We start from the raw sequence: 27,921 nt of genomic DNA, 5'->3' as shown, positions 1-27,921 counted from the left end.
CAGCACTTCAGCTTTGTTTTGTGATTTGTAATGAAAGTAAAATAAAATGCTCAAAGTTCTGCAGAGGAGGTTGATGTTTTAGAGCCTTTGCTTCATTAACACTTTTTGAAACGGGTGAAAACTATCTGTTTATCTCAGGAATGTTCTTCTGCCCCCTGGTGTTCACACTGAGTAACTGCAGACAGTGTTGTCAGGCACCAACTTCCTTTCAAGTGAGGCAAAAAACATTTTGCTTTTATATTCAGTCTTCATGATATGTTTCATTTGGATGTGTGAGGATACTGCTATTATGAAAACTGTTCCAATCGATCACTAACTCCACACACACACAGCTCTAAGGTTTAGGAGTGCAAAGCCCCTAGCAACGGTCTTTGGGAAATTTTAAACTAAAATTAGACGATGTTGAAAGCTTATGGGGATTCAGATCTCCTCGTTCACATACTTTTAGCGCACAAAACATGGAAAATTTGACGATTTCCACAAAGCGTGGCTCTCTCTCTTTAAGAGCCTGTGATCAGCTGATGGAAGAGGCGGCGCAGCGCAACGTAGCGGATGTTGACACAGGCTGCGGGAAACAGCTGCGAGAGAGAAAACAGCGCAGAAACCGCGACACTGACACCCAAACACGCAAAAGAGAGCCAGGAAGAGGAGAAAACGAAGGGAAAGCGCCCTAAAGAGAGACAGACGAAGTCTTCCAAAGAAAACGACCATTTAAGGACACATCGGCGGTGACACAGAAGCCCAGAGCGCAACAGACGGACGGAGAGATTGGTGAGGGTTTGGTGTCAACAAACACCGTCCGTAACCCGTCGGGTTCGGGGTAGAAAATGACCTGATCTGGTTACTGAATGTATGGCTGACTGGTGGCGGCGGGGGTGGGCGATTCCAGCATTATCTGTCGGGTGTTTGCCTTTGCATTGGGACATAATGCGGTACTTTAAATAGAGTTGTGTTGTTTCCGGACTCTGCGCGTTGGTTCGGCCGCACGGTTCATGTGAAAAGTCGTCTTTGCAAACAGGGGGCCGGTGTGACTGAAATGTGATTTTAAGTGAGTTCCACCCGGACATTAGGCAAAGCAGACGTGCTGCTCCCTGCGGATTACTGAATGACCGGCTGATGTAGCCACTTCCCGTGAAGTTAAGCCGCATTTCGCGTCGGTAGGCAGCGTTGCGCTGTCCGTCAGCAAGTGGAAGTGCGAGCCAGATAATCTCATTTGGCTGTTATTCTGACTGCACTCTCGCCTCCGTTAACACTGAAATAGCATGCTGCTGTCTAGCAGTGTACTCGACATAAAAATGTGTATTTTCCATGTTGACCTGCTGACTCTGCAGGCTGAACTAGCTTGTAATGCACCACACATCCCATTTCATTAGACGGCGTTATATCACTGATTACCTGCCCAAATGCCGCATCAATATCAGACTATATTTTTCAGGTTTGTGCGCCTCTCTGGTTGCGTCGTGTTGCGGAGAATGTGGCTTTCGTGCAGCGGTGAACTCCAGAGTCCTTGATCGTCCCAAGCATTGACACAACAAACAGTGTAAAGTGGCGTGTAACGTCATGCAGAGATTTTCAGTGACCGAACAGCGGCTCTTCACTTGCCTGTCCTGCGTGAATCGCGTGGGTTGTCAGATCAAATGCAGTAATGCTTTTTACTTCTTCTTCTCCAAGCTGATGAAGCGCCAGCGTTTGCGCAGTTGGTGGCAACGCGTTTGCGGTTTGCCTCATAAGTCAGTTCTGTCGCACTGACTTTACTCCAAATCTCTTATAGCCTGGCCGTAAAATTATCCGCGTTTGCTCTTCGAAGAATCTTGTTTTTGTAGGACACCTTTGCTGACTCATGTGAACGGGGTTCTAATATTGGCCAGGACTATAATAAGGACCAGGACTCCTAATCGAAAGGTTGCTGATTTGATTCTCCGTGGGGGCACTGCTGCTGTACCCTTGGGCAAGGTTGAGCTCTGGACCATAGCGAGGGTGGTTGAATCATGGTCCTCCCATCATGCTTTGCAGTTGGTCCCAGCTGCAGTGCGCCATGGGGCGGATTTTCCTGGACCACATCGGAGGGACAAGGCTCTTCTCCTGTGCCAACTGCGACACCATCCTGACAAACCGGTCCGAGCTCATCTCCACGCGCTTCACTGGAGCCACCGGCCGCGCCTTCCTCTTCAACAAGGCAAGCCCCGCCCACGCCGCCACACCCTATTACATCACTCACTGACACGCCCACATGACAGGGGCCTTACACAGGTACTCCAGCTACCCAGCCCACACACACACACACACTCACCTCTCATCAGATGGTGACCAGATGACCGTGGGACCTGCCCTCTCCCCCCAGCTGCTGTCAGAGGCTGCAGAAATGTCTGCACTGGCTGTCCAGCTGCTCCTCCCCTGAGCCGCTCCTCCTCCCCTGAGCCGCTGCTCCTTTCCTGAGCCGCTGCTCCTTTCCTGAGCCGCTCCTCCTCTCTGGAGCTGCTCTCCAGCACCCGTTTTTAAGTGGTGTTTTTAGATCAGTGATTGGTCTTGAAAATGACATTTGATCTGAATAAATTCATGGACAGTATTATTGTGTAAAGCCCATTAGTGTGTGTGTGTGCCTGCGTGCGTGAAGTGTGCCTGCATGCGTGCGCGCGTGTGTGTGTGTGATTGCGTGCGTGCGTGTGCCTGCGTTTGTGCGTGTGTGTGTGGACATAAAGGGAAGATTTTTTTTGTTAGTAATTGACAGTTTTAAATGAACTCAATTTTCATAACAAATGCACAGACAGCTTGGTATCACTTCAATGCTGAATGCAGAAATTAGTGAAGCTCAGAGCTGTTGCATCGACGGATCAGTATTTTTGCCCACAACACGCCCTTGCTCCCCCCAGGGGCAACCCAAGGCCCCCAGTATCAGGGCCTGTCGCACCCCCATGGTGGTCTCAGAAGCTCCACCCTCCAGCTCTCTCTGAGCCACTCAGGACAGCTGCAAGAGTCTCGTCCGGCCAATAAGGACGAGCGCAGCAGCTGTGCTGTGTCGGGCTGCAGGGATCTTTCACTCTGTCCTCCTGGAGCAGGATGGACCTGCAGGGGAAACAGTCCCTCTGCTGTTTGCCTGGGACTCACACTGCAGAACAATGCTGCAGGTCATTGGGCTGGATAATGAGTGAGAGGGAACCAGTGAAGATGAATGAAGAGCTGAAATGAGCAGGTTTCTCCCTCTGTCGCCCCCAGGTGGTGAACCTGCAGTACAGCGAGGTGCAGGACCGCGTGATGCTGACTGGCAGGCACATGGTGCGTGATGTCAGCTGTAAGAACTGTAACAGCAAGCTGGGCTGGATCTATGAGTTCGCCACAGAGGACAGCCAGCGCTACAAGGAGGGCCGTGTCATCCTGGAGAGGGCGCTAGTGAGGGAGAGCGAGGGTTTCGAGGAGCACGTCCCATCTGATAACTCCTGAGCCCCCCCCCCCCCCCCCCCCCCCCCCGGCCCCCTACGCCATCGGCTACACCCCGTTCCCCCCCGCCAGGGCTGTCTGTCTGTCTGTCTCACCCTCTCCTTCACTGCAGCTTCCTGTCATACAGACACTCCCGTAGTGACGCCCACCACAGCTACTGTGACACACACAGGTAAACGCACACAGGTAAGCACACACTGACACACACAGGTAAATACCCACAGGTAAGCACACACTGACACACAGGTAAGCACACACTGACACACACAGGTAAGCACACACAGGTAAACACACACTGACACACAGGTAAATGCACACAGGTAAGCACACACAGGTGAACACACACTGACACACACAGGTAAACACACACTGACACACAGTCAGGCACGCAGCAGGGGTGGTCTGTGAGAAGGAATTAGGGAGTGAACATACCTTTAAAGTTACAACTTCTCTGAATGTTTTTGAAAGGAGGTGTGTGAACCTTTAAACTTCCTACTGTCCTGAACCTGTCTGGTCTGTGAGAATTCACAGGTTCATTAGGCAGTTTCAGTAACGATGGCCCACTGCACTGGGTTCCTTTGGTGGAACTGCATGTGATGATGAGATGCCCCATGCTCACAGTGAAACACAGGGCTCCCAACACACTTACCTGCACAAAGAAACACGCTCACCCGCACGCACGCACACACACACACGCACCCGCACAGTGAAATGCGCACGCGCACACACACACAGACACACACACACGTTTGCAGGTGTGTATGCAGAGCTGCATAGAGAGACAGGCCTTCTTTGCACACACAGTGTGCCAGTGTTTATATTAGACGATGTAGTTGCAGACTCGGGTGGGGGGGGGGGGGGTGCCTGCTCCTCCACTCTCCGCAGGGGTTAAACATGGCTGCCGGGGGGGCTGCTCTGAAACTGCTCTGATCTGGGGAGTGAAGAGGACACACTTCAACTTCCTGCTAAAGAGTGGATCTGCAGTGCTGGTGCTCATCCGTTTAAACAGACTCTGAGACAGTGTGTTTGAGTGTGTGCAGTCAGAGCATGTAGCGTCTGGCAGAGTGAAGTGAGTGATATAAAGAGTGGACTCACCACGGTTTCACCACTGTCTGGAATGGAAAGGAGGCTGCGCCATGGTCACCCTGTCCAGGCCTCCTTTACAGACCACAGGGCACGCAGTCACCTACCGAGGTCATTGTGTATTTGGTGGAAAAATGGTCTTACTTTTTGCTTATTATTAATATTTTTGCCATTACAATTATTAGTTGGTATGAGTATTTTTTCTTATTATAATCACCATCTCTATTTTTCCTTCTGGGTAAAATTTAAGTGAAAGAAGAGGTTTTGGTTTGCTGACTTTTCTGTCATGGTCATTTATCAATAAAACATCCAGCTGAGAGACACTTGTGGAGCCCTGCCTGTCCCTCTCCCTGTCCCCTCCCTCTGAGAGGAGTCCTTCCTGTCCCTCTCCCTGTCCCCTCCCTCTGAGAGGAGTCCTGCCTGTCCCTCTCCCTGTCCCCTCCCTCTGAGAGGAGTCCTGCCTGTCCCTCTCCCTGTCCCCTCCCTCTGAGAGGAGTCCTTCCTGTCCCTCTCTCGGTCCCTGTGAATATGGGAGGGGGAGGGGGGAGGGCCTGTGTGCAGCTGAGGCTGTTGGTGTCCTGTCCTGCAGCAGCTGTGAGCTGATCACACTCTCACCTTTTAACATGAATGTTTCATAGAACTAAGACTCAGATAATGTTAATACAGTTTACTGGATCAAGAGTAAACATTATCTGACCTGGTGCCTCCTGGGAAACAAAGCCAGGGACATTTTCAGCTGGAGAGACACTGATGTCAGGAATGTGCCATGCGGACAGCTCCGGCAGGAAGCCCAGCAGCCGATGCCTGGGCATGTCTGCAGTGTAGCCTGCTTTACACCTTTACACCTCCACCTGACCAAAGCACACGTCTGCACCTCTGCTGTGTGCTGCATTGCCCTTCTCTCTCCTGCCAGATCACCACACACCCCCTTCCTCTGCCTCTAATCTAATGATAGGGTGCAAAGATGCGGGCCTGTTTCACAGGCTCCGTGCATCAGACAGCCCTTCCTGAAACACTGTCTTACAAGCATATGCTGTAAAAAAGTGCATAAACACATCCAGGAGTTTGATCATAATGCATAAATTACAGCCACCATTTCTGATTGTTTACACATGAATATGTTATGAGCCTGATCACTCACCTCTGGTCTTCAGAGCCACCATCTGAGCTGCAGACTCACACCTCTCCACAGCACACAGCACAGCAGCCGCAGGGTCACCAGGGGGCGCTGTTGGCGTGGGAGGTTAAAGACGCACCCTTTTGCAAGCTGTTCATCTCAGGTCTTTGCCCTATGCTCCTTTTTCTTCCTAAAATGTTTTTCTTTTTGTTGAATTTGTTCTGTTTTCTGTCAGTTAAATGACATCCCACCCCGGTTTCTGTCGTGGACCTCCTGTTGACTGCTCACCGTCCCAAAGCAAATCGGCGTGGATTAGCGTGACTGAGTGAGCGTCAGAGAGTTGGCTGACGGTGTGCACAGACTGGTCAGCTCCTTACTGTGAGGACAGACATGATCTGTGCTCTGCTCTGGTTAAATGCATGTCTATAGCTGCAGCCTTTCAGTATTTAGGCTTATTTTTAAAGGAGTCCATAAATAGCCTATTAACCGCAGAGGTATTGGAAAGAATCTGACAGTTATTTGTTTTGAGACATTTTTACTCCCTGTAGCCTTTCCTCCTGAGAGGATGGGGGGATGGGGGGGGGGGGTGAATTCACACATGGCCGAATTCATGGTGAATTCACAGAATATTCCTTTTACACACACACGCACACACACACGCACACACACACACGCACGCACACACACACACGCACGCACACACACGCACGCACACACACGCACACACACACGCACACACACACGCACACACACACGCACACACACACGCACACACACACACAGAGTGTCTGCAAAGTTACAGAATGCTGCTCTTTGTAAATTGTGTGCAAACCTTTATAGTCCACTGTGTAAAGTTACATAACATTTCCTGCTCAGGCAATTCTCATGTCCTGTAGTTCCTACAGTACTCAATAAGCACAGCAATAATGTGACCTGGTGTCTGCGTCTGTGCATGCACGTTTGCGGGGGGAGGGGCAGAATGGCAGAGGGAGGACCTGCGTTTGTTTCAGGGGACAGGGTCATAAGGTGCCTCAGAGTAGATGGAGGGGGTTGCAGTCACGTGTGTGGTGTGTGTGCGAATGTAAACAGAGAGAGGGATGCAGTTGAGAGAGAGAGAAAGACAGGGAGGAATAGACAGAAAGGGAGGGAGAGGAGGACTGAGACTCCTCCCGTTCCACATCCACACCGCCGGGCAGCAGCATCCACCAACGCCGCGCTGGAAACGTTCAGAGCTTTATTTACAGTCTCTGCTTCACAGCAGGAAAGCGATGGAAACACAGACACAGATAAATGCAGAGGGCAGAGCGGATTTCCCATCAGCCACAGCACTGACCAGCACTGACCAACACTGACCAGCACTGACCAGCACTGACCAGCACTGACACTGTAAAACAGGTGCCTACTGACCGTCTGCGCTTCAGCCACAGCACTGACCAGCACTGACCAACACTGACCAACACTGACACTGTAAAACAGGAGCCTACTGACCGTCTGCGCTTCAGCCACAGCACTGACCAACACTGACCAACACTGACACTGTAAAACAGGAGCCTACTGACCGTCTGCGCTTCAGCCACAGCACTGACCAACACTGACCAGCACTGACCAACACTGACACTGTAAAACAGGAGCCTACTGACCATCTGCGCTTCAGCCACAGCACTGACCAACACTGACCAGCACTGACCAACACTGACACTGTAAAACAGGAGCCTACTGATTGCCTGAAAGCTGCAGCTTTACAATGAGCACAGCCAGGTACACACACCTGTACAGGAAACATTCGCGCAGGGGGTAGACAAGCTACCTCTAGTGTTTTTAAAAACATTTCCTCTAGTGTTTTTAAAAACACACTGAAAGGTAAAACCTGGGGGGCTGAAGGTCATCATGGCATCTATGATAAATTGATCCTTAAAATTTGGTTATTATCCAGTAATTTCAGACATTGATAAACCACCTTCCCAGAAACTGACGCGCAGAGGTTTGGGGAAACAGCCTTGCACTGAAAGGCAAAGCCTGACAGATCTGCTGTGCCACCAGCAGTGAGCCAATCAGCATGACGGAGTAAAACAAGCATCACATTAATGCTGTTTTCTTATAAGAGTGAAAATATTGTAAAATATATTAAAATATCCACTTTCTTTTAAAATTGAGTAATTTAAAACACAGATGTTAGGAGAATGATTTTTGAAGCACATTTTTGGAGGTTTTGTCCTGTCTCCCTTTCCCCTCTTCAGAATTTAATGAACTTACAGCAAAGCAGGGTCAGGCCTCAGGCTGTGAGGAGACGACATTTCAGAGGCGAGGAATAGTTCAGTGAAGAGGGGACATTTCAGTTCAGAGCAGATATTTCAGTGCAGAGAGATATTTCACATTACCTTCATATAACTGCATGGGTAAAAACCTGGAGCCACTTGCATGGCAGTTGATAAAAATACTTGATAAGTTAAACCAAACACTTTCCATGGTTAGGTGCTTTCACTTCACACACTGCTCTCTCTCAGTTCAGTTCAGTTCAGTGCTGCTTTACTGGTAGGACAAACAAAAACAGAACTACCAAAGCAGCGATGAGCACAAATCTCTCCACTTCATTCTCTCTTGCGCTCTCAGTTTTGGAGACCTCTTAATTGAATGATTATATAAAGACTTTCGATGTTTCAAAAATCTCTCTCTCTCAGGGAAGGGAAACGCATAGCTCAACCTGTCAGGCTTTGGTAAGCAAAGCATTAGGGAAAAATGACACCATGAGGGAAATGTGCTCAGTGTCACAGTCCCAGGGCAAACTCAGTCCGCCACAGCAGCACTGAGCATGCCCAGAGAGGGCTGGCGGGGTTGGGAAAGGCTTGCTGGAAGCACAGCTTCTCTCATTATCTGACATGGGATCACATGATCTTCCCTGCGCTCATTCACCCCAAACCACAACCCAGCTCCTCCAGCTCCAGACACTTCTGCAGACGTTAATCCAAATGCCATCTACACAGAAATTATACACAGCAGCAGACACAGACTCACACACTGACTCAGACCTTCCATTCTCATACAGTGCAGATCCTGAGCGCAGGAATACCCATGGAGGACATCGCTCATACAGTGCAGATCCTGAGCGCAGGAATACCCATGGAGGACATCGCACTGAGTGTGGCTGAAATGTTTTCTGTGACAGGATGTTCTGTGTCCTTCTCTCAGACACACAGTGGGCGCTGTGCATGTCTGTGTGCGTCTGTCCATGTGTAGGCCTGCAAGGAGTCGTCAGTGTTAGGAGCTCTGCACTGGCTGCCCGGCCTTCCTCTCCTCCTCCTCCTCCTTCTCCTTCTCCTCAGGGGGCCAGCGCAGCTCTCCGCTCTCCACCTCCCCCTCTGGGGGCTCCACCACGATGGACGGCAGCTGCTCCAGCAGCGCACAGCAGCGCTTCAGGTCTGAGGCGTCCGGGAAGATCTGCTGGAGGGACAGACAGACAGAGAGACACAGATGCAGAGACAGAAAGACAGACACAGACAGTGGGACACAGACACAGAGAGACATTCCTTAGCAACAGCGCATCTGAATTTGAGAGACAGAGCATCTAAAAGAGTTGGTCTGCATCCACTAGTTCAGCAGAGACTCAACTAGAGGGAATCAGCATGCTAATGCTAACGCTGTCAGGTCACTACGCACTGACTCATGAGAAAGAGGGGAACCCACAGATTCATGGAAAAATATTGGTTTGATAGAATTGCCCCAACACTGAATGTTTAAGCGCATACAGTTAAAACCCCAGCTTCACAGAGCAGCTGCCAGTGACGTTGGTGCGCTTTAGACAGCAGCATTAGCAGGAGTATTATGGGAGCGTTTGCACAGCAGAGCTGAGAACAGCAGCAGACCTGGAGGACCCAACACCCTGTCTGTCTCTGTCTCCATCTCAGCACCCGGAAAAACACTGGCTTTTCCCCTTGTCGTCGCAGACCCTGAGAAAAGCACCTTTTCTGTTATCAGGCCTATTCTTAGCCTATTCTGAGTGACAGAGAGAGGGAGAAAGAGAGATGTGAGATTGCAGTCTGGGCAGACAGCCGGTGGAAAGTATGAGGCCAGAGAAAGAAAAATAACGAAGGAAGAAAAGAGAAAGACAGAGACAGAATGAGAACGCTTGAGAAGATACAGTATCTCTGTAACACAGCCCAGAGGAGCCCTGTCTTTCCTACTTACAGTGCTTCCCACAGCCTGTGTGAAGGTTATCAGAAGGTGGCATGACCGACCCCCCCCCCCGGGTTGTGTTAGCATGTCCTTGCCCAGGGACCTCAAATGCAGACATGAGTCACATAGCACAGCTCCTTAGGCAGAGGCAAAAAGCAGCATGTCTGTGTGTGTGTGTGTGTCTGAGAGAGAGAGAGAGAGAGAGAGAGAGAGAGAGAGAGAGAGAGAGAGAGAGAGAGAGAGAGAGAGAGAGAGAGAGAGGTCCAGACCAACCAACAGTCTTATCTGCAGAATGAATGCATGTATTCTATTACACTGGATTATCAGCTTGTCAACTTTTCTGAGATGATCTGCATTTCTTAAATTTGTACTGGATTTTTACTGGAGAATGTTTGGTAACCATTCAAGGGAATAATAGCAGACACATAATAGACATATAATTCTCTGGTCACTGTCCAAAGCTCTTAAAACTACATCACAGATCTGGTCCATGGAAGCTTGTAAGCACAGATCTCAATGATATGATTTAACTGTGTCTTTCATGCAGGAGTGATCAGTGGGCCTGAATCAGACATGCAGATAAAATGTCTTCAAAACCGAACACACACACAAGTCCACATGCGCACACACATACACAAACACACACACACACACGTCCGCACACACGTACACAAACACACACACACACACACACACACACACAGGTCCGCACGCGCACACACGTACACAAACATGTCTGTGCACACACGCACACCTGAGGCAGGTTGCTAACGGGCTTAACACCCACCGACCCTTCCCAACACCGTCGGAAAGAGGTCGTTATATTTAGGGTCACTGGCGTGGATCCCCTCCTGCCCCCCCCCCCCTTTCTCAGGGGGGAAGGAAGCAGGTGTAAAATGGTGACAGAAGCGTGAGGAGAGGGGGAAACAGCCGGAGACCTTGAGCCCCCCCCCCCCGCCCCCCCTGTGAAGGATGCAGAGGGAGAGCCAGGGCACAGCTGCTGTGTGAGTGGAACTCTGAGTGACGCAGATTACTACATGCAAGTGTGCATGTATGCGCATTCGGACACGCCCGAAACACGCTTAAATATCATCTTCTCTCATGCGTTCAGGATGCAGGAGTTCAGACACATATTCATCTTCCCAAGTCCCTTCCTAATAACACAAGATTCCATCTATCCACCCAGACACTCTCCCTGTTTTACAGAGGCCTTAACAGAAAGGGAAAGCACAGAATTCTAAAATAAATCTTATTTTATGGATCAAAAATAACATTACAATGAAGCAATGCATCTTAAAACAGAGTTCTGGACTTCAGCCCAAATCCCTCCTGAAGAAAGAGGGGTGTGGAGTGGCCACGCCCTGTGGAGAGAGCCCTGGTCTCCCTCTCCCCGGTATATTTTTATATTAGGGTGGAGTAAACACACATTGGTGACGTATAGGACGTGATGCACTAAGATGGTTACTCTCTGGTTGGAAGTTAAAACTGTTACACACCCCTACCACAACTGATCAGCATCACTCTGCACACAGGCACAGTTTAAAAAGTGGGTCCCCACACAGATTCCGTTACGGACTGGATGTGCTCCCCACTGCTTACACACACGTGCACATGCACACGTATGCATGCATGCGCACACACACACACACACCTGATAGGAGGCCCGGTCTTCCCTGGCTCCGAGTCGCAGATCCTTCACCATCTCCTGGGTCATCTCCCTACCGGCTGCAAAAACCGAGCTGAGGAGAGGAGAGGGAGAGGGAGAGGAGAGAAGAGGCACAGACAGAGACAGAGACAGAGAGGATCAGTGGATCTGGACCACATGAGGACAGAACACAGGAAATAAAATCACAATATTTGCTGGAAGAAACTTTTCTTCCAGATTATACTGTAAATGGAACATTCTATCCCTGTTTATCAATTCATGTTATAATGTTTATTAAGTTTTTATTAGACAAGCTTCATGTTGTACAAATGATGGATTTTATTTGAAATAGAGTCAGGGTCGAACCTGAGCTGTAGGGATGAGTTTACAGATTTAAATTCACTGAACTCATTCAGGTCAAGTGCACAGTGCCAGCATGCCACCTTTCTCTCCGATATACAGATTTAAGATAATAAGTCCTGTTCCTCTGGTCACTGCAATCAGAGTCCAGTCCTGCGTATAGCATCAATGCTGCCCTCATTGGGAAGACCTCCAATGAGCCACACTGATCATCCCCTACATGCACGGCTGAAAACCCACCCTGGTGCCTTCCGTCTCCCTCTGTGCTGTATATGGCACCCCCAACACACACACACACACACACACACACACACACACACGGTCAAGAGGAGACCAGAGTGAAATAACAGAGCAGTTTCAGGGCCACTGTCAGTCAGTGGTAGCCACTGTCACCACAAACAGAAGTGAGAAACTGTATGTAGTCCTGCAGATGGCTTTTGAAAAAAGGGTTTCATGCATCAGGTCAGGAGATCACACTGCTGCCCTGCACTTAAACACAGGTAGAGATGAAGAGACTATATGACCCAAGCAAGCTCATCCAAGAGAGCGTACGAGCAAGCTCATCTGAGACACAGAGACAGTCCTAGCGAGCTCATAATCCACTCAGCTCCAGGAAGAATTTACAGGAAACCCCAATATAAAAGCCGCCAGTGGTAGGTGGAAAGATTCCCAGCACATCCTCTCTGGGTTTATACAGCAGAAACTATTAATAACACAAATGGGTGGAAACAGGGGGCAAGAAAGGGAAAAAGGAGGGGAAAAGCGTGTAAAATTGTGAGAGAGGGAACGAGAGAGTGGACTGATAGCGAGCAGTCAGATAAACACACAGCGTCATCTTCAGGGTCCACATAAACATCCTGCTCCTCTAACAATAACATCATTTCCCATAAGAGATCAAGGGGCAGAGTTCACCCTCACCCAGAGGGAACCAGAGACTCAAAGCCATTGCTGTAGAATGACGTTTACACTCCCTCTGAGGAACATTCTCAGAGCAATTTAAAATCTTGGTTAATTTTTTCAAACGTTATCCATTTACACAGCTGGATATTTACTGAGGCATTTCTGGGTACCTTGCCCAAAGGTCCAGCAGCAGCAGGGGGAATCAACCAGCAGCCTCACCGCTCCTTCCAGCAACGCTGTTTTTAATGGAAATACCTAAAGTATGTGACTGGAAAAGTGTAGCACAGAAAACTCCTTCCATCCATCCATGTCTGCCATAATACAATTATTAAACTGACTGGATATCACAGCTAAACAGAGCAGAGAATAGATGTTGGCCAGAGAGAGGCAGAGAGGCAGAGAGAGAGAGAGAGAGAGAGAGAGAGAGAGAGAGAGAGAGAGAGAGAGAGAGAGAGAGAGAGAGAGAGAGAGAGAGAGAGAGAGAGAGAGAGAGAGGCAGAAGGCATAGAGAGAGAGGCAGAAGGCATAGAGAGAGAGGCAGAAGGCATAGAGAGAGAGAGGCAGAAGGCAGAGAGAGAGAGAGGCAGGTTCAAATCAGACAGTTGAGCATGACGTGCCAGTTACAGTCTCCTCCAACGTAACGGACAGCACCTTACTGTCTGTTTGCAGAGAGAGGAATGGAGCAATACTCTGGCAATGGGAAAACGTTTGGCAGATATTTTAGCAGCCTCAAGAACCACGAAGGCTAACCGTGAACATCAGATCGGGCACAAAGAGCGAACGAGCGAGTCCGGCGAGACGGTAAATACTGAAGGCATCGCCTGGGTTCCGATGGACGCCCTGCGACAGGCGTGGGCTGGATGTTCTCCTGTACGGTCATTCCGGCTGAGAGGAGAGACCGAAGAGGGAAGACAGCCCGAAATTCCCCTCGCACACATGAAGCGTTTGTGTCGACTTTTCAGGCACACATCCCAGTTTTAATTACATCACATTACATTAATGTAGCAGAGGCTTTTACCCAGAGCGACTACCAGCACGAAAGAACAGAAGTGTATCCATTCAAATTTAACAATGCCCACAAGAGCAGGATACATTGGTCTCACCTGAAAGCCTTTCTGTTGCATTACTAGTGAAACTGCATTACAGTGAAAACACCAGGTATTGGAAACGAGAGTCACCGACGGTAATCAGCAGAGCTGATTCCTCTCCAGTTTCACGTCATTCATCCTCAAGCCTCTATGATGGTGATGATAATATGAAAGCGACGACAAGAACATTTTTCAAACAGTAAGCTAAAATAACGACTTTGAAGGTAACATATGTGCAGGGTGAGGAATTGTTAGCAACGGGAGAAAGACAGGCGCAAAGCGTGGCGATATTATCACAAAGAACAATGACAAAAGAAAGCATGTAGCCTGCTCACCGGGACACCTGGGCGTGATATACGGACATGAAGCGGCACCTGCGGTGCTCAGAATCACCGCCTCCTGGGGTAGCCTATTTTGTCCTCGGAAAGTGCGACCTTCAAAACGAGCTGGCAATCCTGTACTGACGCGAAATCAATTTATGCTTACTTCCAAAACAAACGAACGTGTGCAAACGGGAGCGATGCTCCGACGCACCAGCCGAAACCGCTGCCTGATAAACAATCTTCCACGTTCCGGACATCGCGGCAGGTCTGGGTATTTATAGTGAGGGGCGTGTCCCATCGCTCCCCTGGTGAGCAATTCTGGAAATTCTTCAATGGCAACAACCTCACATTGCGCCAGCTCATGAGCATCGGTAGCCAATCACAGCTTACGCGATCCTGATTCATTCAAGCCAAAAGTGAAGACAAGTTTTCATTGGCCAGCATCTGACCCTGCGGCGTGAACGCTACAGCGTTTCAGCGCTTCTCAAGAGTAACGGCAACACAGAAAGAATTTAGCAAAATGCCGACACTTAATCTCGATTTCAGACAAGAAAAAAAAAAAACATTTTTGTAGCATTTCAGTATTTATAGCAGTGTATGAAGCCCATAAATGATTTAATATATGAATTTTGTCATCCATGGAGCTCAGAGGATCACGCGCAGTGTTGTGGAGACGGGAACAGGGCAGCTGGAAAGGGAAACTTCACGTTCTTCAAGAATAAATTCAGCAGCAGCCCCGAAACGCCAGCCGCATAATAACATCTTGCGCAATGAATGGAGGCCGTCCCTGTTAATTTGCTGGCATTTATTTCCATTTATGAGATGTTAGTTGATCGTGTTCACAAATTTTAGTGCTATGACACAACTGCTTTCAATGATTGCATCCACTTCCTACATGGGAAAAATCTGGGAAAATGTCACTAGCGTTCGTTTGCGGCTGTTCTTACTTCACTTTCACCCAGCTGAGAGTACGAGTAGGAAGCGTCATATGCAAGTCCCGCTGCTGTCTCCGAGGTGGGACTTTTTTACTCCTAAAAGCGCGTTTCGCAGGACTCACGCAGGAGTTACTCCCAGGAGCTTGATAAATAGGGGCCCAGATGTTGTAATCCTGCTGTAGACTCGATCTTTGCTCCGGGTTGCCCCCTGGTGGAAAAAACGCGAAGAAGCCTTGCTGTGTCCCAGGTACGATTTAAACACTGTCGACAACGTAGCCATCACAGACCCCGTTATCTCAGGACCATAGACCCTCACCCAATAAATAACAATCTAAGATGAATGTATCAGTAACGGATGATCTTAGCTTGGGAGGGTCACGCATTTCACACCCAGAGTGGGGTTTTATACTGAGCAACGCGTTGAGTTCCTATAGGCATGGCAGACTCAGCCATCTTCGGCGTGAAGCCTCCGTAACATCAACGTTAATCTGAGCGCCGTTTCCTCCGCTACCCTCCCGTCGTGACCAACCTGCGTTCAGCTTCAACAGTGTAGTGAGAATGTGTTAGCAGTATGAGTTATATATCAGTATATTATCCTTTTTACCTACAACCTCAAAAATGACGAGTGGAATCTTAAGCCAAGTGTAATTAATTGTGGGCAGAACTAGCTAAATAATGGGTCACGTACTACAACACGCACATACATATACTATGTATACTACACACACACACACAAAAGAATGAGGATATATAGTACATACTGTATAGTATACAGTACAATACAATTGTTGTGGATACCCAGCTGCATTTCTATAAATGAAGCATTAAACAAGACAACGTGAAACAAAAAGGAAACTAACAAAACTATTTCAGCTTTTCACTTTTATTTGCATTGATTTCTTCAACAGTTATCATTCATCCTCAAAGATGTGTATAGTATTGGTGAGAGCAAACATTAAAAACATACAATTTTGAAAGTTACTCTAAAAATCTATCTCTAAAAATATCTGGCTGGTCAGATCAAATCAGACATGAATAAGTAATATAAAACAACTGATGTCTTTCTCCTGGTCAGATACAAAGGGCAGAAGTGCTGGTTACTGGGAGCAGCTTCTCAGACAGTCCAGGGTAAATTCCCAGGTAGGTCCTTCCTTACTCCGATTCCCAGGTGAAGGCATAACTGTTCTGCATCCGATGGTTCCTCTATTTCTCATCTGACTCAGTTAACAGCCATACTTTCCCTGACATGATTCAAAAAGACATGGGAGCCAATGAAGTCATTAAAAAGGGAGATCAGGTTTGCTTTTCACTGCTGAGGTAGCAGTCATCTTAAGCAGAAATGCTGAGATTCTGAAAAGGATGCAAAAAGGTGTTTCAGCAAAGCGAAGCTTGGCTTACATTTACATTTTCACTGACTTATCATAGCAGATTTGCACTATTATACCATAACTACCTGTTAACTGCCCTTTTGCACATTCTGTTTTAGTTGTCTCCTTCCAAACTGCATATCTAGCCACTCAGTCACTTTAGCACAACCTTTGCAGAGTTTATGTACAGTTGTTTGTAGTTTTATATTTTACACTTTTATAGTTTTATATTCTACTTAGTCTTATTGTATATTTCCCTATGTTTAAGTTATGTGTGCACTGTATAGAGAAGCTTTAAATCTCATTGTACTTTGTATAATGACAATAAAGGCTTTCTATTCTATTGTATTCTATTCTATTCTGAACTGAACTAAAAACACCAGAGCTCAATTTAAACTCCACTGGCCTTAAAGTTTGTGATCTGTGGGTAAACCTCTGTCCCTAGACAGGTACTCATCGATTGATGACAGTGCTTTTTTCATCTGAAGGTCCTTAAAGAAGGCAAAAACAGGTAAAAAAAGCTCCTTCAGATATCTCTGCAGGTGTTGCTCAGTTTCTTCAAAAAAGCCATTGTTTCGGACTACTTTCTTATCACCACCAGGTAAGAGCACAACTGTTTCAGAAATGCCAAACAGTGCCATGTGGAACTGCACCTTAAACTCCACTTCTGACTTTAACTTGCCACTCTTCAATTGGACTCCCTGACTGGTAACCTGATTTTCAATAATTTTGAGATTATTGTGATTTTTGGGGTCTCTAAACACCAGGCAGGGCTCAGCACGCAGGAAAGGGTAGTGAGGGTGCTCCTGGATGTTTACAATGCTGAGGGCACCTCTGATATTCACCAGCTTCTCCCTCTCACTGCCTCCTTTCTCACCAGAGGGGATCTGATTCAAGGCCCACCGCCATAAACCATCACTCTTTTTCTCTTCTTCCTCAGAATGTATTTTCTTCTGCCGCCCTTGTCCTTTATTGCGTCTCTTGGGTTTTTCAGCTTCACTGCTGAATCTGCCCTCATCTGGAGCCGCCGACATCTCGTTCGATGGGCCGGTAACGGTGGCCGGAGGCGCTGGTGTTAGCTGGTCCTGTCCGTTAGCATTCCCAGCAGATGGCCCACTGCACTCTGTGATCACAGGAGCAGGCAGCTGTTCGGCTGACTGATTATCATGCTGGTAACCTCCTGCCTGTTCTGAGAGCTCTGCTGCTGTACAAGGCTGCCAGCCTTCAGCTACAGCTGAGTCTCCATTAGTCTGAGTCTCCCACACTTCTGGGTCAGCGCTGATAACAGCTTCTGCACGGTTTGAGAGTGCAGGTGACTCTCCCCCTCTGTGTTTTGAATCCTCTGTCCTCAGACTTTCTATTACTCCACCATTAGACACCTGCTGGGATCCATCTCCTTCTGCAGGAGTTCCAAACAGCTGTGAGTTGGCAGCAGGGGGAGTTGCTGGAGTTTGGGGTAGCTGTTGGTTAGCAGCAGGAGGAGTTGCTGGAGTTTGGGGTAGCTGTTGGTTAGCAGCAGGGGGAGTTGCTGGCCCTGTACAGCTGGCTTCTCCTGCAGCTTCTTCAGTAGGATGGAGGATGAGTGAACCATACCCACTGCTGCTCAGACTGTCTCCTCTGGCACTGAGCTCAGTCACAGAATCCTCCTGCTCCCTTCTGGAAAACGTGTGTGCATTAGAGCCAAAGGGAGTGCCCTGGCCTATAGGGGTGCTGTAGGCTCTCGCATCCTGCACCGCTGAGCAGGGTTCAGCAGAAGGAGGAGAAAGCATGTTTTGGCAGCGAGCGATATTTTTTTTGATGTTTGCAGAATTTCGGGGATTACCATGGCTCCACTCCTGCCCCTCCTGCGTTTCTGCCAGGTCCTTAGCATTAGAACCCTGTGGTGCTAAACCTCTAATTTTAATAAAGCACTGTTTAGTGACTAAGAAGGGAAATTTTTTCTTTTCTCCTGGTAATAGAAAAGCTCGCACAACCTGGTTGGTTTGAATTTCTCTCACAGCCTTATGGTCAAAACATACAGGGGTTTTAAGTTTCATTTCTGCTAATAAGCGTTCGAGTCTCTCCACCTCCCCACCCTCCAGTTTCATCTTGAGTTTTTTTATTAGCTCTTCTCTGACGGTTGGGTCTTTAATGTGCTCCTCCATCTCTGAGAAGGTTCTGAATTCTTAAAGAAAAGGAAAGAGGAGGATATCATTTTTACTCTCCAGGATGTTGGCTGTTGGACTGAATCTGATCACAGACTGCAACGATGTACAAGGTGTTACCAGTCATGCTTTACTGTGGGCAAATACAGGGAGTTCAGAGGGCTTACTCAGTCTGGACCCAGGTTCTCCTTCATTCCGGGCCTCTCTCCCCTGGTTCTGCTCAGCTCCGGCTGCAGTGGCTGCTGCTTCCTGGGTCCTCGGCCTCTTTGCTGCTACACGGGACAGAGAGGGGCAGGGTGACATCATGGACTCGGGTAAAGTCACACCTGTGAGCCCAGCTTTATACCTGTGACTTCTATCATCTTTACATCTAAACTGTGGGTCAGGACTCAGTGGGGACTTCACACAGGGGTCAAGGAGGGCTGTGAGATGCATGGAAAACATTATTGGGAGCAGTGTTCAGAAGGTAAGCATTAAAGCCAGGCCAAAACACTCACAGCATTCAAACATGGACACTCATAGTCCACAAGCATTCTGGACAATCCATTGACATCACACAACAGATTGCTAAATGTGCTGTGTTTGAGGATGCTAGCTGGTTTCCTATTGGTTGTGCGTATGCAGTAAGAATCATTGCTCTAAAGTGCATTGCTAACTGCCTTTTCAAATTCACCATGTGTTTGCCATTGGACAAGACCTACCAGCACGTTCGAGCTGCATGATATTATTCATCAATGAAGACAGCTATAAATATTTAGCTTGAAGTTAAACTGGTGCTAAAAGAGGAGAAAACAATAAATTTGGCAATTATTTTACAGCATGTGTGCTGTGGGCCTGGAAAACAGACCATACACATTTTGAGAAGGGGTTTCCATGACTGCAACCAGTGCGACAGCAGGTAAACAATTTACACTACAGATAATGTTACTACACCCAAATATGCTATTACTTTGCTTAGCACTTCTGAACACACAATTTCTGGTCCCACATCTTACAACTGTTGTCATTTGTATTCAGTGTTTTGCTGCTGTAACTGACTGAAGGAGAGGCTGCTCTCTCCCGCCTGCGGCTGGCACTGATCCCTCACTGCCCTCCGCAGCTGCCTCTCTCTCCCGCCTGTGGCCGGCACTGATCCCTCACTGCCCTCCGCAGTCTCTGCCTCTCTCTCCCTCCTGCACCTGGCACTGATCCCTCACTGCCCTCCGCAGTCTCTGCCTCTCTCTCCCTCCTGCACCCGGCACTGATCCCTCACTGCTCTCCACAGTCTCTGCGTCTCTCTCCTGCCTGCACCTGGCACTGATCCCTCACTGCTCTCCGCAGCTGCCTCTCTCTCCCACCTCCGCCGGCGCTGATCCCTCACTGCCCTCCGCAGCTGCCTCTCTCTCCCGCCTGCACCTGGCACTGATCCCTCACTGCCCTCTGCAGCTGCCTCTCTCTCCCCTGCACCTGGCACTGATCCCTCACTGCCCTCCGCAGCTGCCTCTCTCTCCCCTGCACCTGGCACTGATCCCTCACTGCCCTCCGCAGCTGCCTCTCTCTCCCGCCTGCACCTGGCACTGATCCCTCACTGCCCTCTGCAGCTGCCTCTCTCTCCCGCCTGCACCTGGCACTGATCCCTCACTGCCCTCTGCAGCTGCCTCTCTCTCCCGCCTGCACCTGGCACTGATCCCTCACTGCCCTCCGCAGCTGCCTCTCTCTCCCGCCTGCACCTGGCACTGATCCCTCACTGCCCTCCGCAGCTGCCTCTCTCTCCCGCCTGCACCTGGCACTGATCCCTCACTGCCCTCCGCAGCTGCCTCTCTCTCCCGCCTGCACCTGGCACTGATCCCTCACTGCCCTCCGCAGTCTCTGCCTCTCTCTCCCTCCTGCACCCGGCACTGATCCCTCACTGCCCTCCGCAGCTGCCTCTCTCTCCCGCCTGCACCTGGCACTGATCCCTCACTGCCCTCCGCAGTCTCTGCCTCTCTCTCCCTCCTGCACCCGGCACTGATCCCTCACTGCCCTCCGCAGCTGCCTCTCTCTCCCGCCTGCACCTGGCACTGATCCCTCACTGCCCTCTGCAGCTGCCTCTCTCTCCCGCCTGCACCTGGCACTGATCCCTCACTGCCCTCCGCAGCTGCCTCTCTCTCCCGCCTGCACCTGGCACTGATCCCTCACTGCCCTCCGCAGCTGCCTCTCTCTCCCGCCTGCACCTGGCACTGATCCCTCACTGCCCTCCGCAGCTGCCTCTCTCTCCCCTGCACCTGGCACTGATCCCTCACTGCACGCTTCAGCAGGACACTCAGCCCATACTGACGCGTGAGGAGCTGAAAACACCTGCAGCTCACGCACACTTACACGGCTGATCATCACTGGGAGCTGATCCTTCCCTCTTCTTCATGTTTTTCTTTTCTTTGGCCTCTGAAAAGAAGTGAAGATCCACAAGTTGAAACATGACTGCCAGTTACTTTTATATTTTTCAGTTGCCATGGTTATTTACAGGGGTTTTTAATAATCAGCAGACACTTATTTTTACCAGAAATAAGAATATATAAATATATAATAAATATGCATATATATGCATTTTTGTAATGATATTTTTGTAATTTCCTCAGTAAAATATTTAATGATTCACTATTTTAAAACAGCTATCTGGCTGGCAAGAAATGAATTGTGAAGAGGACAGTGGAATGACAGATATTAAGGATATTTACTCAGACTCTTGAAGAGAAAAGGGTCGCATTTTTCCAGGGCCTTGTAAAAGTGAAACTTTGCAAGGTTTCCACTGGAAGCGTGATACAGCTTCCGCACCTGGTCCTGGGAGGAGCTGGCATCGCAGATACGCTGGTAAAGTTCATCCGATAAAACCTTTTTGTCTAGAAGGTAATCGGCTATCTGCACCGGCAGAGAGAGCCTCTCGATGATTTTAGACCTAAACCTTATCATAAACCTAGCAGCTGCAGAAGGAGAGATGCCTGTATGGTGGGAAAGAAAATCCATCAGCCAATATATCCTGTGTGAAGTATTTGCTTGTTACTGTAATTTTTTTACTGATCACCACACTGAATAACAGTTATTTTTCCAAATGAACTGACACAGAGAGAATATGATTTGTATTTCAACAAACTGGCATTTTTCTGCACAGAAAGCATCTTTGTGATTAAGGCAGTTTCACAGATGTCACATGGAACAATGACAAAGCGGCGACAGGGAAAGCATTTCCCAAATCGCTGCACAAATCTCCCAGAACATTGGCAGGGATGGAAAGGGCAACACTGGCAGGAGAGGACTTTTTTCCATTTTTGTAATTTGGTGTTAAAACATCACCTCAACCAATTCCTATATTCCATTTGTGAAAATCTGTTACTGCTGAATTTTTCATTTGCTTCAAAGAAACCACCATTATGAAATCACTTCCATCAGTTCCAGCTCTCTGGATGCTAGAGCCAGAAGCCAGAGGATGGATTCAGTTTACAGTTCCTTGCATTGAGTGAAACAGATTCATTTGTGGGAGTTTGTGTAAAGCAGACTCCTGTGTTACACCAAAGATCTGAACACAAGCAGAAGCAGAAGCCTCAAATCCAGCACAGTGTGGGAGTGTCAAGTGACTGACAGACAGTCAGAGTCCTGACCTCAATCCACTGAGAATCTGTGGCATTGTTTGAAAATTGTGGTCCAAAAGTGTCATACAGCCAACCTGAACAACCTGGAGCAAATCTGCCCAGAAGAGCAGGTAAACATCACTCAATTATGGGTTATGCTGCGGGCAACCCAGAAAATAGGCCATGTAGTTATGTTGTTGTGGGATTTTTTGTAATATTTCGAAATAATAGTATTAAAATAGTATTAATAAAAAATATTAAAAGTTTAAATTTTTTTCTCTTCCCTCATTTGGGGCGCCCCTAGCATTCGCCTATAGGCTACCGCCTATGCCACGGGTCGGCTCTGGGTATAAGCATTCACCCACAACGTATAACTGTCATTGCAGCAAAAGGTGGCTCTATCAAATATTAAGCATTAAGTATATTAAGTATTCTCATTTGTAAGTCACTTTGGATAAAAGTATCTGCCAAATGAATAAATGTAAATGTAAATGTATTAATATGTGCAGGTTGAATACTTATGCAAACACCATATTTCAATTTTTTTTATTTTCCTTGAAAATATTTTCTAACCATTCTGTCACCATAAAATAATTAATTTTGAGTTTCAGTGTTTTTAAAATAAAATATAAGACAGAACAAAAATTCAACGTAAAATTTCTAATTAAGTAAAATTAGAATGTATATATAAGATAGTGGATATTTATGCGAGCTAAGTAAACTAAACGAGCTGGAGATGGCAAACTGTGGGTCTGGATCCTGTCGCACGCTGGAGAGCAAAAATACAGTTTAGCCCGCGGGCGACGCATCAGCCGGCCAGCTTCTTTATGGAGCCTTTCACACCTGTCTTACATTACATTAGTTAGCAAACCCAGTTGCACTGCAGCTGTTTGCCGTTAATGCAGTTCTTTTGCATAACCCCACTTTAGAAAACGAGCCCACGGAGTGTAAATGTTTCAATGCATAAAATAAAATGACTGTAAATATGATTAACACTGTAGGATGACTAGGTATTGTTAGCTAACTAGCCACAGGTAGGCCTACAACACAATCAGCTTGCCAGCTCTTTATCACTTGATGTCTAGACATTTATCCAACCAAGTTTACAGTTTGTAGTTAATAGTACAGTTTAAAGTTTATAGTGATTTGCTCCTGCAGGTTGTTCATTGCGCAGCGCATTTACGCCATTTAGACTCGAAATGGCGACTCTGGAGTCATGCCAGCACAAAGCACACAATGTTTCCTATTCTTTCTTTATTATGAAAGATACTGGAGTGAAATACCACATTAATGCAACAGTTTCTTGGAAAACGCTACCAAAACCTCCGGTAGAGTCACCAGCAAACTGGCGCGCAATCATCGCCATGTTTGTTTCTGCAGAATAATATACCCAGCGCGCGGCACATAGCGTGATAAGAGCCAGACATGGCGAGATAACATTTGACTCTAACATTAAACTCTAACTATCACGATTCGATTTAACCATCTTAATATGCATTACTTACCACCCATATTACGATGGTTCAGTTTCACCTACAATAAAAACAAAGCTCAGTATGTGGATCTGTGCGTTACAGAGGTCGTTTACAGCGTGCATATAAACCCAGTGAGTTACACACAGCACGCAGAGGCAGGACCGGGGGCGAACAGCGCGGGGTGGCGGGGCGCCAGGTGACGGAGCGCCAGGTGACGGAGCCAGTGCGCAGGCGCACACAGACACCGGTCCGGTGCCGTCCTCATCCTGCAGGTTCATCTGCCTCCGCGCAGGTGCAGTCAGTCTGATTCTGTGCCCAATGTACGTGTTGCAATACAGTCAGCATATCAGCACCAGAGGTGGACACCCCGGCTTCAGAGAGTAAGAGTCCTGACACGTATTTGTTCCACTCATGCATTACACCAGCTGAACTTTATTAGCACAACTCTTCAGCCAGGTAGAGGAGCTAATTAGTGAAATCACCTTGTTTAGTGAATGGCTAGAACAAATACATGTTAGGACTTTTACTTTCTGAAGCCGGTGTGTCCACCTATGATCAGCACTGCATATACAGACAGAGTGCTTTACAGTGTATTCGAAATACTTAAATATTGCCACTAAACGTGGCAGTCGTCGGTCTTGTACTCTATCTCACTTGTAAGTCGCTTTGGATAAAAAGCTTTTGCCAAATGAATACATATAAATGTCGTCCAGACAGGTTTAGCTGAGTGTAGCGGGCCAGCAGAGTCCCATGTGCGCGTCTGCACCCCGATCTCCCGCTCAAATTTCCCGCTGTCGCCAGCGGGACACACGCGCGTGGCTCATACCATTAACAGTAACAGCGGGGAGCGACAAACTCCATTTACTGCGCACACACATCTTAACTGAGTGTGTACTGTTTCATTCGAACGAAAGGAATTTTACACCATCTCCAAAGGGAGATGGATATCTTAAAAGCGTGACGCAGGACAGCTAGAAATGTGAGGGGCGAAAACTTCCACCTCTGCCCCCCTCCTCTCCAAAATTCCCACATCCTCGCATCCCCGGGACCCGGAAATCCATGACTGATTGCCGTAGGAGCAAAGTCGAGTCACACACACACACACACACACACACACACACACACACACACACACACACAGAGTAGGTGCAGGGAGGAGGACCTTTCGCATTTCCTGTGTCTCCACCGCTGTATCCTCATGCGGTAGCGTGTTTCAGGGATCTGTGCCGTAATGCGTCTCACACGCATGCGCTACACTCCGTGCTAAAACACACCTGTCCCGAAGGGCGGGCGATTCGCGCTGAACGGCCCGCGGAAATGGCGGTGTTTAGCTTAAAAAGGGCCTCATTACCCCTCGTCTCTTCCGCATCTCCTCACGTTTCATAGAGGAAGAGATGCGAGCGCTTTTTGCTAAAGTAACAGTCCTGGGTTAAGGGATGCTAACGTGGGAATAACGGCACACTGCGCTGCAGATTTTCGAGCTTTGCACTCTTTGCTGCCCATAATGCAGCGGTATCGGTTTCATCGGTGACAGCTGGAAGAGTTCCCCGTTGTATGCGTTTGGTAAAGTCCCTGCAGAACTTCACTGCATTAGTTCTACGTTGATAAAATACCTGTGTAGCATGAAGGCGACCTCTAGCGTTGCACACATTATCTCCAGCACTGGACTCGCCTGCCCAGCGCGGAAAAGGTTCCTTGCGACCCGCTTGTTGCTCTGATATCGGGTTGCTGCTCCGCAAGTCCGCGCTCAAGGATGGAGGAGGGTGACGTAAACACGCTGTCCTCTGATTAAACTGTAACAAACAAAAACTGTCTGAAGACTACGGGCAAGTCACTGACCTCCACAAACTGGGAGAGGGCTAGACAGGCAATTCACGGGTGACACAAAAAGCCATTAATACGATGTAGACATGGGGATATAAGGAGACAACTGGGGGTGCACTGAGGTCCGTCTGGGGTTGCTATGCATCCCTAAGCGTCGCCATAACGCCGGGCCCGGGACTGGATATGATTTTACAAAAAGCTGAATCTATCACTGTAGTGTCCATAATTATGAAATGTTAAGGCCACTGGTACCCTGCCAAAAAGTGAACGTGAGATTTTACCACCAGACTCTGAAACATGGCTTGAGGGGAAAACAGCCAGAGATCTCCAAAACAAGCAGGCACCATCAGGATATGCAGTGACATTGTCAGGATTTAAAAAGTACCCTTTAGTGCACCCTGCATGACCTGCAAGGATGTCTCCTCTGAAAGAAACCCAGCAGCAGCGCCACTGAACCTTGCAGGACGCCACCTGACTTACAAAGACATCCTCCCCATTGTGACAAACTGAGGCTTTCGCAATTCTCAGGGTTTCCATGTTTGCCACAAAGATTTGATGGGGGTGGGCAGTGCACTGTGTCTCAGGGTTCCTAGACTCCTTACTAAGACAGAGAGAGACAGGAACTCATTCCACAATATTTTTGCAGAAAAATACCTCTGCTAAAGCATTCACCTGGCCATTTCAATCTCCAGTCTCCAATCCAATATAACATTAGTGTTTGAGAACAGCAATTCACAACTTACGAAAAATCTGAAGGACCGAGAGCAGGAGAGATGATCAGCTCCCAGGGTTGCAACATATGTCCTGGAATAAAATTTGTTATTTGTGAACAGTATCATTTAGCCCTCGGCAGTGCTCTGAAGATGAATGTGTAGCATTCTTTAATACGTGCATTTGTCTGCCATATGATCAGGACCCTGCTTTAATCAATGCAGGATTTGTGAGCACCTCCGGGGCCTGATGCAGCAGCGAGTCTCTGAAGGCTGAGAGCGAGGCGATCCCTGCAGAACAGCTGCCTCCACTGGCTGCCGTGTCGGCCTCAGCTCCTCAAACACCAGCATGGATTCCGCTACAGCAGCCATGGGCCCGGGCTGGAGAAACGCCCTGAGAAAAGAACCTCCCCCTCGTCTTACACGGCACACAAAACACTGCGCTGAATAAAGCACCGAACGTGCAGATGAAGGCCTGAACACAACATAGCAGGCATAGATATAGTTTTCTACATCAGACAGCAGCATTCTCTCCAATGTGTTTTTCAATGCATGTCCTCTAGGGGGTGCTAACAGGACAGAAACCCAGGGAATCAGATTTGGTCATTTGGTAGTTCTACAGTGGAAGTAACGGGCATGTAAATGGACACAACACACAGAACACACTTCCTCTAATCCAGTTTATTCTTCAGCGAAAAGAGAAAATAAAAAGAAAAGAACAAAAGGAAAAAAGAATAATTACAGAATTATTTATTTAACATTGTTAAACTAAAAATGCAGCTAATGCTAAAGTGTAAGTAAATCTGAAACACAGCTGGGTTAAATAAGAGTTTCTTTCAGATACAGGATATTCATTTCGCTTCCATTTTTAATCACAACTCAACAAAGAGCTCTTGAAATATCAAAATAAGAGCACCCACAACTTCAGCACTCTCCTCCACATCCCCTCCCCTCCACTCTGTCCTCCTCCCTCCCACTCGAGGGGGGGCCGTGAGAGCTGGGATTGGATGGAGAGAGAGGAGTGGGAGCACTGAAGTCTGTACAGTGGAGAAAAGAGGAAATGGAGGGATGAAGGAGAGCAAAGAGGTGGGAGAGAGAGAGAGCGTGCAGTCCGGGGCGACAGAGAGAATGACTATTGGGGGGGGCAGTGGAGCTGTGAGTGAGAGGCGGGGGGCAGTGAAGCTGTGAGTGAGAGGTGGGGGAGGGGTGGGGGGAACGTGTTGGACATGGCGGAGAGGGGGAGCTGGGGACAGCGTGTAGCCACTCAGACGCACAATGCTGCCGCTCAAGGAGTGACTCGCCCCTGAGGGTCCCGAGCTGCACACAGCCGCGTCTGCACCCCGCCGCACAGCCGTGTCACACAGCTGCGTCTGCACCCCTCAGCTCAGCTGTGTCACACAGCCGCGTCTGCACCCCTCAGCTCAGCTGTGTCACACAGCCGCGTCTGCACCCCTCAGCTCAGCTGTGTCACACAGCCGCGTCTGCACCCCTCAGCTCAGCTGTGTCACACAGCCGCGTCTGCACCCCTCAGCTCAGCTGTGTCACACAGCCGCGTCTGCACCCCGCCGCACAGCTGTGTCACACAGCCACGTCTGCACCCCTCAGCTCAGCTGCGTTCAACCACATAACCTGTGACAACAGTCTGCTGCAGCTCTCAGTCAGTTTGCATGAGCAGCTGGCTGCCACAGTTCACTGGCAGGTCTGGTCCAGCTGCTGTGTGGTGCTGGCAGTAGTGGTCCAGGTGTGTCTCGGCCGCAGCGCAGT

The 27,921-nt window shown here is 48.5% G+C and overlaps 3 protein-coding genes across 3 annotated transcripts; 1 reads left to right on the top strand and 2 right to left on the bottom strand.

Moving 5' to 3' along the window:
- The first annotated feature begins 544 nt into the window (after positions 1–544).
- LOC118792674 (protein yippee-like 5) lies at positions 545–3,441 on the top strand. The gene is made up of 3 exons (XM_036550568.1): positions 545–771; positions 2,014–2,176; positions 3,214–3,441. Exons 2-3 carry the CDS (start codon positions 2,036–2,038, stop codon positions 3,436–3,438), a joined length of 366 nt encoding a protein of 121 aa, XP_036406461.1. The 5' UTR covers positions 545–771; positions 2,014–2,035; the 3' UTR covers positions 3,439–3,441.
- A 5,404-nt stretch (positions 3,442–8,845) lies between these two features.
- LOC118791737 (protein LBH-like) lies at positions 8,846–14,352 on the bottom strand. The gene is made up of 3 exons (XM_036549162.1): positions 14,134–14,352; positions 11,457–11,544; positions 8,846–9,070 (listed from the first exon to the last, which is right to left on the bottom strand). The coding sequence occupies exons 1-3, from the start codon at positions 14,160–14,162 to the stop codon at positions 8,891–8,893; spliced, it is 297 nt and encodes a 98-aa protein (XP_036405055.1). The 5' UTR covers positions 14,163–14,352; the 3' UTR covers positions 8,846–8,890.
- A 3,085-nt stretch (positions 14,353–17,437) lies between these two features.
- LOC118792323 lies at positions 17,438–23,725 on the bottom strand. Its single transcript, XM_036550150.1, has 6 exons — positions 23,654–23,725; positions 21,261–21,521; positions 20,905–20,967; positions 18,735–18,839; positions 17,793–18,587; positions 17,438–17,508 (listed from the first exon to the last, which is right to left on the bottom strand). The coding sequence occupies exons 1-6, from the start codon at positions 23,658–23,660 to the stop codon at positions 17,438–17,440; spliced, it is 1,302 nt and encodes a 433-aa protein (XP_036406043.1). The 5' UTR covers positions 23,661–23,725.
- Positions 23,726–27,921: the final 4,196 nt, after the last annotated feature.

This window comes from Megalops cyprinoides, chromosome 17 (genome assembly GCF_013368585.1).
Source record: "Megalops cyprinoides isolate fMegCyp1 chromosome 17, fMegCyp1.pri, whole genome shotgun sequence".
Taxonomy (NCBI): domain Eukaryota; kingdom Metazoa; phylum Chordata; class Actinopteri; order Elopiformes; family Megalopidae; genus Megalops; species Megalops cyprinoides.
The sequence above is the reverse complement of the archived record's forward strand: the minus strand, read 5'-3'. Positions and strand labels throughout refer to the sequence as shown.

Bases quoted from the DNA above. Each gene is read 5' to 3' on its own strand.
- LOC118792323 (XM_036550150.1), bottom strand. The intron at 20,968-21,260 runs GTAAATATCCTT...ACTTCTTTTCAG, and splicing joins TTTTCTCTTCAAGAGTCTGA to AGGCCAAAGAAAAGAAAAAC. The intron at 18,588-18,734 runs GTAAGCCCTCTG...CTTTTCTTTAAG, and splicing joins AGAACCTGGGTCCAGACTGA to AATTCAGAACCTTCTCAGAG.
- LOC118792674 (XM_036550568.1), top strand. From the start codon at position 2,036: ATGGGGCGGATTTTCCTGGACCACATCGGAGGGACAAGGCTCTTCTCC. The intron at 2,177-3,213 runs GCAAGCCCCGCC...TGTCGCCCCCAG, and splicing joins GCGCCTTCCTCTTCAACAAG to GTGGTGAACCTGCAGTACAG.
- LOC118791737 (XM_036549162.1), bottom strand. From the start codon at position 14,162: ATGTCCGTATATCACGCCCAGGTGTCCCG. The intron at 11,545-14,133 runs GTGAGCAGGCTA...TCCTCTCCTCAG, and splicing joins TATCACGCCCAGGTGTCCCG to CTCGGTTTTTGCAGCCGGTA. The intron at 9,071-11,456 runs GTGTGTGTGTGT...TCCCTCCAGCAG, and splicing joins AAGACCGGGCCTCCTATCAG to ATCTTCCCGGACGCCTCAGA.